At 36.9% G+C, this 16,116-nt stretch overlaps 1 protein-coding gene across 9 annotated transcripts in view; it reads left to right on the forward strand.

The window, feature by feature from the left end:
* MAP9 (microtubule associated protein 9) overlaps positions 1 to 7,486 on the forward strand; it is a 33,286-nt gene extending 25,800 nt beyond the window's left edge. For 7 of the 9 annotated variants that reach the window (XM_036999059.2, XM_073232551.1, XM_036999049.2 and 4 more), the window contains one exon: positions 3,650 to 7,486. In XM_036999059.2, coding sequence (XP_036854954.2) covers positions 3,650 to 3,775 — 126 coding nt within the window. In that variant the 3' untranslated portion in view covers positions 3,776 to 7,486. Of the gene's footprint in view, positions 1 to 282; positions 351 to 3,649 lie in introns of those variants that run through there. The other 2 variants (XM_036999083.2, XM_036999089.2) reach the window with 2 other exon arrangements.
* The last annotated feature ends 8,630 nt before the right edge of the window (positions 7,487 to 16,116 follow it).

The following is a 16,116-nucleotide window of genomic DNA, read 5'->3' on the forward strand; positions in this document are numbered from 1 at the left end:
TGCATTCTAGCTTGGGTAGTGAGCAATTGATGAATAATTATTTTAGGGGAAAATTGTATACAAAGATCAGGTATAAGACTATCTTCTTCATGCTGGTTCTCAGATTAATTCATAGTTATCTTTAATAAGAAAGTTAATAAAAGGTTCAGTTTCTAACAGACAATAGTCAGAAGGACTTTTTAACAAGGGTCTTCTAATTATTACTGAAGATAACATTACTGATCTATCTTAATTGATATTAAGGTCAATAATTAATTGCTTATTTACTGTCCTGACTTTTAGCACCTGCTGTTAAATTCAAACTGTTTCAAGTTCCTCTCCTCATGTTAAATGGAATGGACAAGAAAAGGTTTGTTTAGTCAGTGTCTGTGGACATAGCCTGCTCACTGCTTTTCTCCCACCTAGCTCTGTCTCAGATACTAAAATGAGTGACAGTGATTCAATTACAGCTTTTTTCTTTTCTCAATTAGGATTCTTCAGGGAGGTCCCCTCTTTGCTTTACTAAGAGAAGCAAGCGTGCAAAACATTTTCATTACATAGAACAACATATTAAGACAAAAAAAAATCTTGTACTTCTCTTCACTTCTTTCATTATGTGTGAATAATTGTATGCTAATGAAACCTTACATTATTGTATTCTCCTTGAGACATCAACTCCATACATGTCCTATTAAAAGAAGCTTAGACATCTAACAATTCACCAAAATGCCACCTCTTCCAAGCCATTCAGTCGGCAGAAGCAGGATTTTCCAAGGGTTCCCTGATACTATTGCTCTTTGAGGAAGTCAGCACTATGAGGAAACCCCCAAAGTTTGTAGTATTAGCAGAGACTTGGAGAAGTGGAGAGACAATCTGAGCTGCAGGATGGAAAGACCAAGTACTGGTAACATTTCAAGTATCCTAAATTAGTGTTTAAATTTCATATTAATCCTTAGAGACTCAGTCATTTATTTGAAGGGAGTATATGCAGTATGAAGCAATCGTTCTAAAGTTCATTTTTGTATAATAAAAATGTGGAAGTATTATCTCCCATATTCTCACATTTTTATTATACCAAAATGAAGCTTATCTGGGAGGAAATGAGGAATGAAGAGATTCAAGATTAAATATGCTAAACATAATGGGAATAATCCAGGAGAGAAGATGGCAGGTTCACAGGAGAGTGGAATGGCAAGTTTATATTTCATTGCCTGGTAGCAACAGTCCTGCTGCATCTGTTGCTATCAGGCAATAAAGCTTCCACATTGCACAGCTCTTTTCTTTGTAGCTAAACTTTTTAAATGTTTTCATTGCACTTCCTTAGTTCTCTGTACCCTTCCACCCTCCTCACACTCCTGTTTTACAACATATAATCTCTTTTGCCGTTACTATGCCAGAACCATTCTCTCAAACTACAGTTTCGCTAGACCATCTAACTGATCAGAAGTGTTTTTTTCTGCCCCATTTCCGAGGCCACTCAGCTTTCTACTCAGGCAGTTTCCCCTCTTGCAACTCTCCTACCCCAGCTCTTCTGCTCCCCTAGTTTCTGCCTTGTTTCTTGCTGTCACTCACTGGCCTCCTTTCTTTTGCCTATGTTCTGTATGTTCCCATGGCCTGGAAGGCCCCATACAATCCTACTCATCACCTTTTTATTCTCTTCTAATACCATCTCCCAGCAAGTGTCAGTAACTGGCTCTTGTTTCTTGTCACATCCCCAATTTTTTCCCACTTATCAGAGCCTCCCTGCACCCACTGTTCTCCCTGCTTGAAATGGTGTCTCCCCATGCCCGTCACAAATGGTATCTCTTACCTGTCATGTCTCACTTTAAAGTAATTTTCTCTAAATCCACCTTTCTTTGAAAGTAAGTCCTCCCTTTTATTCTTCAGCAATCCCAACAGTTTGTTTATATGTTTTGTATGAATTCACACAACGCGAAACTACCTATTGTTTATTTGTTACCTGTGCATTTTGAAAGTACTCTGAAGGGCAAGGACTGTATCTGTGTGCTTGGATTTCATAATCACTTTATACTTGGCACTCAATATACTGCTTGGCCTGGAGTAAGATCTCAGTGCTTAACAGCTGATGAATAAACACAAATTGAAGCAGAATAGTACCAGTGGAATAACAAACCCACAGGGCACCTCAGAATCTATTACATGGAAGGATGTGCTATATAATAAAATAATAAAAAAGATACAAGGAAATAACAATAGGATTATTTGTGTGATATTTGGACCTAAAATCACTTCAAAGTACCTTACAGAAATAGAAACTCCAAAAGAATTAAACTGTTAAGTATAAAATGCCAAATAATAGAAGAAATTTTTAAAAAGTAATATCAAATTTCATGGGGTCGAGATGCTTTTTAAACCTAGAAGGGCTATAAGAAACCACACAGGAAAGGAAAGGGTGAACAGATACCGAATTTAAAACCATTAACACATCAAAATAAAAAATCAGTGTAAGCGCTGGTTGGAGGTGAATTCCTACAGCTGCTTCGGAGAATAAATCTCCATTGTCCAGCTAAGTTTAACATATTCACCCTACAGCACTTTCACTGGCTGAAAATCTTGGCTTATATGCACAAGAAATAACACGGGCATGTTTATAGCAGCATTGTCTTTGCCTGGAAAGAAGTGAAATACCATGTCTTCACCAAAAAAGTAGGTTAATACATTGTGATATGCTGATATGGTGGAATTCTGTGCATCAGTGGACTACAGCTATAGTTCCATAAGGATGGATCTTAGATATATGAATAAAAAAAGGAAGCTGCAAAAGAATGTATAGCATGATAACTTGTTAAACCAAAGTTTAAACAAAATTATTTGTTCTTTGGGGATGAATACATGTGTAATAAAAGTATTAAGAGATGCACAGCAGTGATAAGAGTCAAATGCAGAATACTGATGACCTCCCTGGGCTGGAGACGAAGCGAAGTGTGGCAAGGGAGTGGGCACAGGGAGCTGCAGAGGTCTCTGTCATGTTTAAGTTCATAAGGCTTCACAGGTTTTGATTATCTTGTTAAAATATCTTGTTAAAAATATTTGTCAATGGCTGAAATATGTCTTAATATATTTTGTACAAATTAAGGACTAAAAGTAATATGTTTACTGCAAAGATAATACTTCTATGAACACACGCCAAAGCACTGACACTGACATCCGTGCAGTCAGGTAAGCTAAGTAATTGAGACGAAAACTCACCCAAGGGCGAAGGGAATGAACGTGCTCAAGCTCAATATTAAGCAAAGAAATATGAGGCTCAGTTTTCAACAATTTGTAAAAAATTTGCAAATCCCATTCTGCCATGGCATATTTAGCCTTTGCACCCAGTAAACTTACTTCTAAGAATCTGTTCTCAGAAATTCATTGCTAACTTCTCACAATTATTCTGTTATGGAATCATAGATTTTTCCCTATTTTACATCATGTTTTTTAAAATATGGCTTTTAATATTAAAAAGTTAATTTTTGCATTAATACCTAGTGGTAGTATACTTGTAAATTAGTCATATTCCCTAGCTGTTCGTACTTTATAGCCAATTAAACTAGGAGATAATATTTAAATATCCTACAATGGATTACTGTATTCTTCAGCAAGCAACTTGATTTGGAAATGTGTTCATTTGTCTATGTAAATTTATAATTTTCTATTTTATTTTTAGGAAAAGAAGGAAAGGCAGGAAAGAATTGAACGAAAACAAAAGAAGCATCATTCTTTTCTTGAAAATGAGACACTTCCTCCATGGAGCCCTCCAAGCCAAACTGTCTTCTCAAAAGCGTTTCGATAATTCTAATTCTTACTTTAGTAATTTATCAACTCACCAATGTTAGCCATGGCTTTAAAACTATTCATTCCCTTGTTCATAGTGAAAAGAGTCTATTTTAATTAAATGCGAGCCACTTCTGCTGACAATGAAAAATGATGCTTTGGAGCTTAATCAGTGAAAGCACTGAAAGCATTTTTTTGAACTGTAAACTGCCTCAAATGAAAAGCTAATAATCAGATTGCTCTTAGCATTAAAATGCATTCCTCTTATGTCCTGATAATTCTTACAGTCAGACAGTCCGTGATCACTTTCATTACACTGTGCAAAGTTACTGAAGTGTTATTATTATTACCAATAATAAAAAGGAAACCATTTAGGTACCATAATCATATAAATAATTGTGAATAATTATGCATTTAGATTCAAGTTTTAAAATGAATGGTCACTGGGGAGTGAGCATTTATTATTTCTTCTAAAACATTCTTAGCCCAAAACAGTGAATTTGTGCTGTGCAAGTTAGCATTTTGGTCAATTAAGACATTAGTTCAGTAGAACTTTAATCAGCAAGACAATTTCTTAGATTTTAAGAATTTTGCCTGATGTTTTAGTATGAAGTATACTTTCTCTGTTCCAGGCTTACATGACAATCAGTAATTTTTTAATGAGTGGATCTCTGAAACCTGTCTTTCTAAATTCCATCTCACTTTATTATTATAGTGATAGTGAAACTAAAAGTTATTAATTTCATGGTAGCAATATACTTACACATTAGTTATGGAAATTCCATAAGAGTTCAAGGCCATTATCACTATTATTTTCTAGACTACATAAAGGTGGTAAAGGCAATTTTGTTCTCTTAAGTAATCCAGAGTCTTATAGTTTATATTCAGAAGACAGCTATGTGGTGATTAATTTATATTAAATGTCCAAAGACTGTTTATTTGATCTCTGCATGTTCTTGTAGACAACTGGACTCATACTTGAACTGGTTACCTAGGTTTATCACAGACTGATTGTATACTCTCAGATGTGAAATGCTACTTTAGCCTATGATGCAATACAAGGATGAGTGAGAATAAACAATTAGTACTTACTAAGCACCTATTGTATCTTCTCTGCTAGATCCTTACCAGTGTTATTTCTCATCTTTACAGCAACTATTCAGGGTAGATGTTATTAGCCTCATTTTACAGATTAAATACTGAGACACAGAGAAATCAAATAGTTACCACACATTTAGTATGTGACTGAGTTGGGATTAGAACTGATTTTAAGTCTGTCTCCCTCCAGAATTCATGTGTTCATGTTCTCATGTGACCTCAGAGAATGGTAAATTCTATCAAGACCTCTCTTTATATCAACCTTATAAATACATTTACCTCTCGTATCCTAAAATCGTGTATCATTACCCAGAAATTATCTGTCGCCTAAAAAATAGTTCTTTTGTTATTAGGGATGGTGAGCCTCATTAGAGCTATAAAATAAAAAAAGAGTTCATAATCTTTAAGGAGTTAGTCAGACATCTTGTATCAAGTATTAGAATGTCAGAAAACCCAGCAGGTTATGGAACATAGGCTTTTAGATAGTCACTTGGGGTTTCACACTCAGGATTAACCTTCTTACAGCTGTGTGTGTGCAAGAAAAGAAACATGTCAGGGATCGTTTTGTAAGATCACAGTGCCAGCAGTAAATAAAAGAAATTTCATAAAACTGGAAGCCTTTTTATACTGCTGGAAGTAGGAAAATACTCATGAAAATGATCACGAGCAATATGTATAATTAATGTGATTCAGGGCCTCTTTTTCATCTGCTTGTCCCCTATAGTACCAAACACAGTGCTTACTAGAATATATTGTTTAGTGTATCGAATTAGCTATTCAGAGCTAAAGTGCTATTTGCAAATTACAGAAAAGGAAAAGGAAAAATAGAAAAAAGTACAGCAACTTTTAGGGATATTAAATCCTAAGTGTTTGTGATACAAATTCCATATTAAATATTTACTTAAATTTCCTGCTCATTTTCTTTTATATTATAATATTTAGTAGCTTACCATTATCCCCTGTTAGTTGCTCTGAGAATTGAATGAAATTAGTTAATTAATGTGAAGCATAGAGCATATAAGTATTTAATAATGTTCAGTGTTTTATTTCTTACTACCAATGAGCTCTACCTTTCCCCACTTCTCACCTTTTGTGAGAAGAAAGTTAACATAGAGTTGCTAATAGTTATTTGACATTACATATTTTTAGCAAACAAGAAAAAAAATTTCTGCTTTCTGGCCAGCCTAGACTGTAGAACTCAAAAGAGAATATAGAGGTGACCTGTACTGTGGACCTCCTAAAAAGACTTTGAACACTAATTTCTTAGTGTTGCTCATGAGAAATCCCTCAAATGGAAATCTGTCTTACATGATAAATAATATATTATTTCTTGTTCATAACAGCCTGTGCTGGTTCAGTTGTCTAGTCACATGAAGTAATCTCTTCTCCTATAGCAGAAATGAACCTGAGATTTGAAAGCTGGGTGAAAATACAGTACTGTTTACTTTCTGAGATCCAAAGAGGAGAATCCAGACTGACGATATTCTCTTGAATATATTTACTTATTAGGGTATGATTTCCCTGTATTTCCTTTAAAAGTATCAAATGTCAGTATAGATATTTGCTCATTAAGTTTTCACTAGTGTATAAGGGAGTCTTAAATCTAATTGAGGACACTAAATGCCTGTAGACTTTCAGATTAGACCTCTAGTTTTGTAAATGGTATTGCGGACTTGAAGAATGCTGACACTTCAAAAATAGGAATTTAATGAGTATTCTAAAACATTACTAAAAAAATCCCTAGAAATTTAAATGTTAAAAAATTAAACTTTTATAGAGTTCCATAATAACTAAGAAAATAGTATTGCACAAATAAAAATTATGGTATTTTAAATCAAAAGGAGATTAAGTTTTCTTAATGAAAGAAAATAACTGCTCAGGGATAATATTCCAGTGTTTGTATTGTGTCACATTTTGAAAATGTTAGTAGTTCCGTTTATTGTTTTAGATAGTATTGAAACATGTTTTTCACTGTTGCCAAAGCAGTTTGGAATATTAGGTGTCCACAGTTGTCCATAGCTTAGAGTAATATAATATGCATTTGAAAGGGATTTTAATCATTTGATAGACCTGGCCCAAACTGTTTCTAAGCTGAAAAAAACTGATTTGCAAAGACCTGGACTTGCCCAAGCTCACACTGACTGAGAATCTGCACTTAGAACTCAGGTATCAGGCTTCCTGCTTGTGCTCTGCCCACCATTCCACAATTTTGACAGTGTGATAAAAGTTACATACTAACTTTTGTAAATGTGGTCACTATTAACTTTTTTGATTTTTATCCTCTCAGATGATCCCTTATTCTTCCACCGCCTTCTCCATAAGTATCCACCAGATCTAAGCTGTTTCGTTGCCTACAATCCTTCAGTATTGGGGTATAGTAGAATTTCCTAAATCCTGAGTCAGGGGCTAAGATACAATGGGAATTGTACAAAATGGGAGAAATTGCATATTAGTCAAAATAAACTAGTATGAGACTCAAATTTCCCTGATTTAATCTTACTTCAATTTCAATAGTGCTATATTTAAAAAGTATTTAAACCGATATACTTCCATTCTACAAAATACAAAGATAAATTGTCCACTTCCTAGGTACATTGGCTGACAGAATAATAAATGCTGTGTAAAACTTTAACTGGAGACTTCTCTGAATTCTTTTACTTCAAAATTTCATGTGATTATTTTGAAACATGTTTGTATAATGTTAAATTGGGTGAACTAAATTCTTGGTATTCAATTTAGGATGTTGTTTTAAGAATTATTGGAAGAGATGTATTTAAGGTCTGCTTTTTAGTAGCATATTTTCATGTAATGCTTAATTAAAGTGAATAATTCAAATTTAATTTTATTGGGCGATATTTATTGACTGTGCCAAGTTTCATTTCATAACATTAGGAAATGTATGAGTTTTATTTGTGAACTAAAGATGAAATAACCGTATTATACTGATACATCGTTAATAGAAATGACTGAAAATCTGGATATAAAACAATTTTTACTTGAAACACTACATGTATTACAAAGGTAATGCAATTATATAATTATCAAATAATTAGAAAATGCAAATAGCAAAAATAGCATATTCCTGTCTCCCAGAGACAATTGTAGTTATTTTCCAGTCTCTAGTTCCCTTTCAGTGCATTTTCCCCTGTAGCTGAAATTAAGCTGAGCGTGAAGGAGGCAGAGATACAGTTCCCTCTGCCTGTTTTTCTGTCTGTCTCCCATGCTACCTCTATGTGTGTATACGTATACATGTGTGTGTGTATCATACAACATATGTGGGTACCTACATATATTCAAACATACTTTTATTTAAATAAAGATCAAACATGTCTGATAACCATATTTTTTCACTCAACAGTATATAATAAACATATTTCCATGCTATCATACTTTTCTAATAATAAATAGTGCATAAGTGTTTGTAATGACTAATGGTATGTATATCAACAAAGACCCTATTTGATGAACTTACAATTTTATAAATAGTATTAAAATGGTGTTACAATGAGTATTTAATTATTGAAAATACTTTAAATTTTTACTTTAAATATTACATTTTTTCCATTCCCAAAGACAAAAATTTAAAAATTAGAAACTGTGTGTGTGTGTGTGTGTGTGTGTGTGTGTGTGTGATTGCATTCAGTTGAAAAGCTTACTATTCTAATATTTACAGTTAAATAGGTAGAGCCCTGTGGAAAGACATCTTTTCTTTCTTTCTTGGTGTCCTCCTGTGGTAATATTAAGCAACAAACACAAAAAAGAAAAGGAAAAGCCCAGACCTCACTGACTCATTCAGTGTCTAATGGATGAATCCTAGGTAGGACTATCTTGGGACTAGAGGTGAAATTCAGATATGCCAAGTGCGGACGCTGAAACCAGTATCTGTAAGTGATGCCTTACTCCTGGGGAGCTGAGTTCATGCCTCGCCTTGTGGCTGCTTTTACCTCATGACTAGGTCTAGAACTCAGAGTCACACTTTCAAAGCTTGTGGCTGTGATCACAAACACTACCAAATGTCAGTCATTCAGTGTCACAACAGTTCACCAAGCAGTGCCCAAGCTGCCATTTGCCTGACTCTTCTATGAATCTAGAAGGAACATGGCACCTATCAGAACATGGAAATAATAGACAGACATAGGCCCTACTTTCAAGGGCCTTACATCCAGGTCTGGAGGAGACAAAGGTGACATGAACAAATACACAAAATAATTTCAGTCTCTGATGAACTCTAGAAAAAGATCAAATAATGTGATATATATAGCATGACCAAGATGTGGAAGACTTGTTTTTTAGCAACAAGATTAGAAGAGGGCCTCTTTGAAGAAATAACATTTGAGCCTCACCTGGAAAGAGGAGAAGAAGGCAACGCCAGGGTGACTTGTCAGCAGCGGTCCGAGCAGCAGGCGCAGGGGGCAGAGATTTTGAGGAGGAGAGAAGTCAGCACGGCTGGTGGTGAGCGATGAGCAGAGAGGGTGGAATGGGGCCAGAGTGGTGGGTAGAGTCCAGATTTTGTGGAGAGTCTGAAGGCATTTTAAGGAGTCTGTCTTTTCTTCAAGTGCAGTGGGAGGGTTTTAGCTGGGGATTGAACCAATCGGACATACACTGTAAAAGCCCTCCCAGGCTACGATGGGGGAGATAACCTGTTGGGTGGTTTCTTTCCAGTCCAGGTAAGGACTGATGGAGACTTGTCTGGGGTCATAGCAGTGGAGGTAGTGAGAAGTGGTTGGATTTGAGGTATTTGGGGGAGGTAGAGAAGTAGACTTTTCTAATAGATTGAATATGAGATATGAGGGAGGAAGAAAAATCAACAGTGATCTCAGGGTTTCATAGCATCTTGAGTGAATGGTAGATGTGATGCCCAATATTCAAATAGGCTTTGAAGGTGGCAAATGTATGGGTGCAGGATGTAGGAATGGATCATAGATTTGAGAGGATTGACCCTACAAATTTCAGGGCCTAGTGAAGAGATTGGAAGAACGAAGTGCTGATTGGCCCAAGTTTGTGTCTGGCCCTATATGCTCCTTAATTAACACAATATATACAGAGCCCCACAACACATTCACAGGTCTAGAGGAGTCAAGGGGCACTTTAAGCCTGGACGATTATCTGTGCCAGGAAGCATCCATCTCCCATGCAACTTATGCCCGGCCCTGAACCTAACCACACGCCCAATCACAGCCTCCCTTGCTGTTCAGTCTTTCCCTACTGCAGCTATTGAGAAGGGGCCACTTCAGTATATCACAATGAGGGGTAATGAAAGAAGATATCTCAGTTTTTTGCTCCCATGAAATTGCAGGGGCCTCTGTCACTTTTCTATTTTTCCAACAACTTCCCAATTTTGCATATCAGAAACACAAACAAAAACTTGATACCTGTTCCAGAGCTAATAGATAATAGATTAACAAAGTATTGAATTCACCAGAGCAGTATTGTGATTTATAATAAAAAACATATTTGGACCAAAGATATACCTATTTGGTCTCCATTTCTGGCACCTCCTAAAACCCTTGGAATTTCCTAACAAATGAGAGCAACATAGGTGTCTCTCTTTTTTTAATAAGATGACATTCTGATCTCACCTAAGGATGGGGCCTGGTTTCCAGGAGACCCAAAGTGACTTGAGGGTTGGAACTTTCAGTACCGCCCTGCCCTCTTGGGAGGTGAGAGGGGCTGGAGTTTGAATAAATTGCCAATGGCCGATGATTTAATCTATCTTGCCTGTGTTTTGAAGCATCCATAAAAATCCAAAGGGATGCAGATGGGAGAGCTTCGGAGCTGGTGAACAACACGTGAAGATTCAGGGGGAGTGGCTCACGGGTAGAGGGCTTGAATGCCAAGTGCCTTTTTCCCATCCATTCCCTGTGCATATCTGCCTGAATCTTCAGGCTGTTTCTGAATTACACCTTTTTTGTAATGAACTCATCATCTAGTAAGTACGGTGTTTCTCTGAGTTCTGTGAGCCTCTCTAGAAAATTAATCAAATTCAAGGAGGGGTCATGGGACCTCTGTAGCTCTTTGGTCAGAAGCACAGGTTTGCAGATGGATCTGAATTGGTAGTGGTGGGACTGGGGACATTCTGTAGGCCTGAGTTTTAGCCTGTGGACTCCAGTGCATTCTCTGGGTAGATAGCATCAGAATAGAGATGAATTGTAGGACACGAGTGGGTGTCACAGACTTGTTTGTTGGTGGTGTGGAAAAACTCCCATACATTGGAATTTGAGTGCAGAATTCGTTTGACAAGGTATACAGTAAAAAAACATCTCCTTTAACTGTTCTCAGTCACCCTGGTCTCACCCATCACTTCTTATTACCTTTCTTTTGTTCTTCCAAAGATATTGTATACACTAACAGCACATAATTACTTGTTCTCTTTATTCCCCTCAAGTAGTAGTATGCTTCATGTACTGTTCTACATGTTGCTAATGTCTTGGAAAACTTTCCAGATTAATCCATATAGAATTGCCTTATTCTTATTGGTAGTGGCACGCTGTTACATTACATGACTATTTGATAATTTATTTGAACAGTTCCCTTTTGAAAAATAATTTATTTACAATCCTTCAACATTATAGTGTCAAATAATAAATCAGACAAATAGTTGCATTAACATTAACATGCTCTTTTACCTGGATACAAGGGAAACCAATCAATAGATTGATTTTATCTAAAATGAAAAAAAAAAAAGCCCAATGGGATTTATGTAAGAGGAAAAGGAAAGAGGGGAAAAAGGAAGAAGAACACCAACAAAACAGAAATGTGGCATAGATTTTCCTCTGCTTGGGTAAGCTGCTGATTAGCTGGCAGTTCTCAGAGGCCAGCTGTGGTATCTGCCTAAGGACAGCTAGACAGGTCATTAGAGAAAAGGATTTTAGCTTTTAGTCTCAGAAAAACCTTGAAGTTGTAACCATAAAGTATATCTGACATGCTATTCCTGGAAAATTGCTATTTGTGCCTTGTTAGCACTTTGTCTTAATCATCTTACATCCAGGCTGGCATCTTCCCTTCACTGGAATTTCTCACAGGTAATATTGCAGGAAAGAATCTTGCATATGTCATTTTACACATGGATAAATATAATGATAGCATCAAAGCAGACAGCTGGAATTGCTGGACTGAAAGATTATGTGCATTTTATCTATGAAAGACACTGCCAAATTGCCTCTCCCACAGTTTGTGCCTGCAGTGTAAAAGTGGCAATGCACCCTTCCTGTGCAGGATGGTTATCAAATTTTTTTCTCTTTAATTCTAAATCACACTTAATATTCAGTCTTTCAACACTTAAGACTTGGCTTACAGCACATAGGAATATTTTCATTTCCAAGAATTATGACTGCCCCTATTTATCTTAAAACATGAAACCATCTGAGATACAATGAGTTATAAGAAACACATATTCGGTCATCTTATGTATTTCCCAGGTATATTTTGTCTTCATCCACAGTTCCTGAAAACACGGCAGAGCCTTAAAAATGAAATCTGTGTGTTGTCATGTTAATAAAAACTTTGGAACCCCACCCAGGGGGCTGGAGGTTGAATCAGCCAATGGATAAAGATTTAGTCAATCATGAAATGAAGTCCTCATAAAACCCTGAGAGAAGAGCGCATCTCTCCTGCACCCTGCTTCTCAGTTGGAGAGAGCTTCCACGCTTGGGGAACTAGAACGCATCCAAGTGCCACTGAGCCAGGCCCCAAGCACCACGAGGATAGAAGTCCCTTTTTGGGGGCACTTGCCCCATGTATCTCTTCATCTGGCTGTTAAGTTTTACCCTTTATTCTATCCTCTATTAAATTGGCAAACATGTTTCCCTGAGTTCTGTGAGTCTCTATAGAAAATTAATCAGAGCTAAGGGGGAGGTCATGAGAATCTCCAGTCTGTAGCCAGTAGGTCAGAAACACAGGAAACAAACTGGGGCTTGTGACTGGCATCTGGAGTTGGAGGTGGAGGGAGTCTTGTAGGACAGAGACCTTAACCTGGGGAATCTGGTGCTGTCTCTGGGCAGATAGCATCAGAATTAAGTTGAGTTCTCAGACACCTTGCAGATGTTCGAGAATCGCTTGGTGCTGTGCGTGGGAAAACCCGCCCCCCCCAACAACCTCCCTCCCACACACACACACACGCATTGGAATCAGGTCTTGGAACCCAAAAGGAGTTAGACTACTGTGTGAAAAGTCACCATCTCTACCTTCAGGTTTCCCATTTTTAACAAACATGATTAAAAGAAACATTTGGCTTTCCTTCTAGCTCAAGTATGTCAATAAATGCAACATGATCTCAGTATTGAGGAGGCAAAAAAGAGGGCTGAGGATGATAATGAACTAAGGATACAGAGCCCAGCTCTTTTTCAGAACTGGAATTCATATTTTTGCATATTTGATGAATTTGTGTTTCTCAATATCAACTACATGAACTAAATGACCAAATTTCTTGGAGTTAATAATGTGAAGTTCAAACAAAACAGCTCTGCAAGTTTTTCTAATTCAGTTTTTTTCCCAAAAATTCCAAACTTGTGTGTCAAGGCCCAGGAATGACACACAGCACACTGACGTGGCATGGATGCTCCAGGAATCTCTATTTGTCGGAGCAGTCTGGGAGGCCTGGGCAGAGCTCCAGTTGAGTCCGTCACCTCCAGCTACAAACTACAGCTTCCTGTGAGTTTCTAGGAGGGCGTCACAAGGAGACTGGCTGGCATATCACGCTATACTTGCAGATCGCTATGCAGTGAGGACAGTGGAAGTCACTGCTCTGCCTGAACCCTAAAGATCCCATACATATGGAAACTGTTTCATGGTAGGCTACTTCCCATGGACAGGAGTCTATGAGCTGCTGGAGGAGTTCATTTCTTGGGTCTCCAAGAAGAATCACTATGGTTGGGCAGCCCACACAGGACCAGTAGAAGTTGGATGGTGCCTGGAGGCCATGTGGATTCTCCTGAGAGGCACAGTTTTGTATTCAAGTGTAGGCTGCCCTTCACAGTTTGTGTGAATTGCTAGTAACACCCAGCTAGCTGCAGCACGACTGCTCTGGCCATTCTGCAAATTAGAGTTCTGCCGTTATTTAACATGAAAATATTCAACATGATTTGAAGTTCATTTTGCTTGGTCAGAAGAAATTTTACCTTTATAACTGTTAATGAAAGAGAAGAAGGCTATTTGGTTCTTTAAATATAATTCCAGTTGTAAATTTCTGATTTGTACCAATCCAATTAATATAGATTATAATTACCAATCAAACTTGTAGAAATTACATGAAGGATTTGTAGGGTACTTTTTCAAAAGTTTTATCATCTATTTATGTTAGCAATGTGTCTTGTCTACAGGGATGATTGGGAGCTTGGTGAGATTATCTATAAATGTCTTGATCAGGATTGCACATGGACGTCTCAAATATAACTGATATGAGAAAGTAATGTCCACAAAAGAAAATTCAAGTTTCTCATTTTAAATTTTAAAATATTTCATTGGAAATGTTATACAAGTTCATTACTTAATCTTTTATCTATTAATCTGTGCCTTTTTATATTTATATAAGGAATAAGCAACAAATTTTATTAACCAAGCCATATATAGCCTCCCTTAAGCGGGGTCATCAGTAACAACATTTTTTTCTGATCGTTATGAAATACAGCTTTATCCTTCCCCGGGATGGATGTCTCATGTCTCAGAAATATACAACCAAAGTTGTAACTCTTCCAGAACAAAGGATATCTGTGCAGGTCAACTCATTTTCTTAATGTGAGGTATGAAAGTAGATGGAGACATTTTCAATGATGCCTTCTTCTGTTAAAAAGAAGAATGAGATGTTTAATATTACTGGGTAGAATACAAGCTTATCAAAGAAATTCCAAAGAGAGAAAAAAAGAGCAATGCTGTGAGATACAGGAATGATTTTGGTGACATTAATAATTCTACATAATGTGGAAGCCCAGTAAGTGGATTGGATATGCCAAATGCTAGTCTAGGGATTGAGTGCACCTGAACGGATAAATTCCTGCCCGCAAGTAGTTGATATTTAATAGGGAATAGAAACACTGAACAAACAAAAAGTACCTATATAACATAATGCCCCTTAGTTCTAAATACAATAATCTCTAAATGGGGTAAGGAGATTGAGTAATAGAAGCAGCTATGTAGGATTATGAGAAGTCTGTGTGAAAAGAATAATTTTAAACAAAGACCTAAAAGGAGTGAATGACAAACCATGTGAATACTTGGAGGAACAGCATTTGGACCTGCAAGAACACATGGAACATGATACAGACTTTGTTTTCATTCTAAATATCATAGTTTAAAATTGGAGAGTTAACAACGTCAACCACCGAGTTCCTAGTATATAGAAAGTTTCTTTAGGCAGTTGGGTAGAAAATAGACGTTAAGGCCCAAGAATGAAGAATTGAACAGCCATTGCAATTGTGTAGGAGCAAATGATAGTGGTTGAAGGGGGTGACATGCCATCAAATTCCAGATGTACTGTTGGGTTGAACGAAGCTGTGAAAAAAAAAAATAGGAGAATCAAGGATAGGCTGAGCAACTGAATGAATGGTGGTGCCATTTATCAAAATGGGAAGACTTGGAAATCAAGTGTTTGGGAAGGAAACAAAGAGTGATTTTCTTTAAACGTTGACTCAAAAAGGAGGTATCATATAGCTACTTTGGCTATTCAAGTCAAGGGAAAAGAGCTCCAGAAATATAAACTTTGCTATTAGCATAGAGATAGCATGGCATTAAGTCATAAGATTAGATATTGTCACCTAGAGAGTGAGCATAGATAAAGAAGAAAAAGGGATCCTGAATTGTAGGGTGACCCAACACATAGATATCAGAAAGAAGAAAGGACAAGTGTCCAAGACTGAGAAAGATTGGCTAGTGCAGTGAGAGCACCCAGAAGAGGTGGATTCCCTGGGAATCAAGGCAATAAAGTAATTCAAAAAGGGGAATGGCACCCAGTGTGAAATCCTGATATATCAAGTGATCAGGAGACCGACTATTGACCTACCTGGTAAAATGGTAGTCAGCGTAACCTAAAAGTAGGATTTCAACAGAGTGTGGAATGGAGACCTAATTAAAGTGCCTGCACAGAAAAGAAGGAAAAAGGGAAATTGAATTAGAATAATGCTTTTCTATAACTAGAAACAGAGAAATGGGAGAGGTTGTAAAGATGAAGAGGTTGTGGGCAAGGCTGGATTTTTTTAATGGAGAATGCAGAGCTTATTTGCAATAATTACTAAACAAAATTGAAAAATAATTATGTTTTTTTCATAAAAC

This window comes from Manis javanica, chromosome 3 (genome assembly GCF_040802235.1).
Source record: "Manis javanica isolate MJ-LG chromosome 3, MJ_LKY, whole genome shotgun sequence".
Classification (NCBI taxonomy): Eukaryota; Metazoa; Chordata; class Mammalia; order Pholidota; family Manidae; genus Manis; species Manis javanica.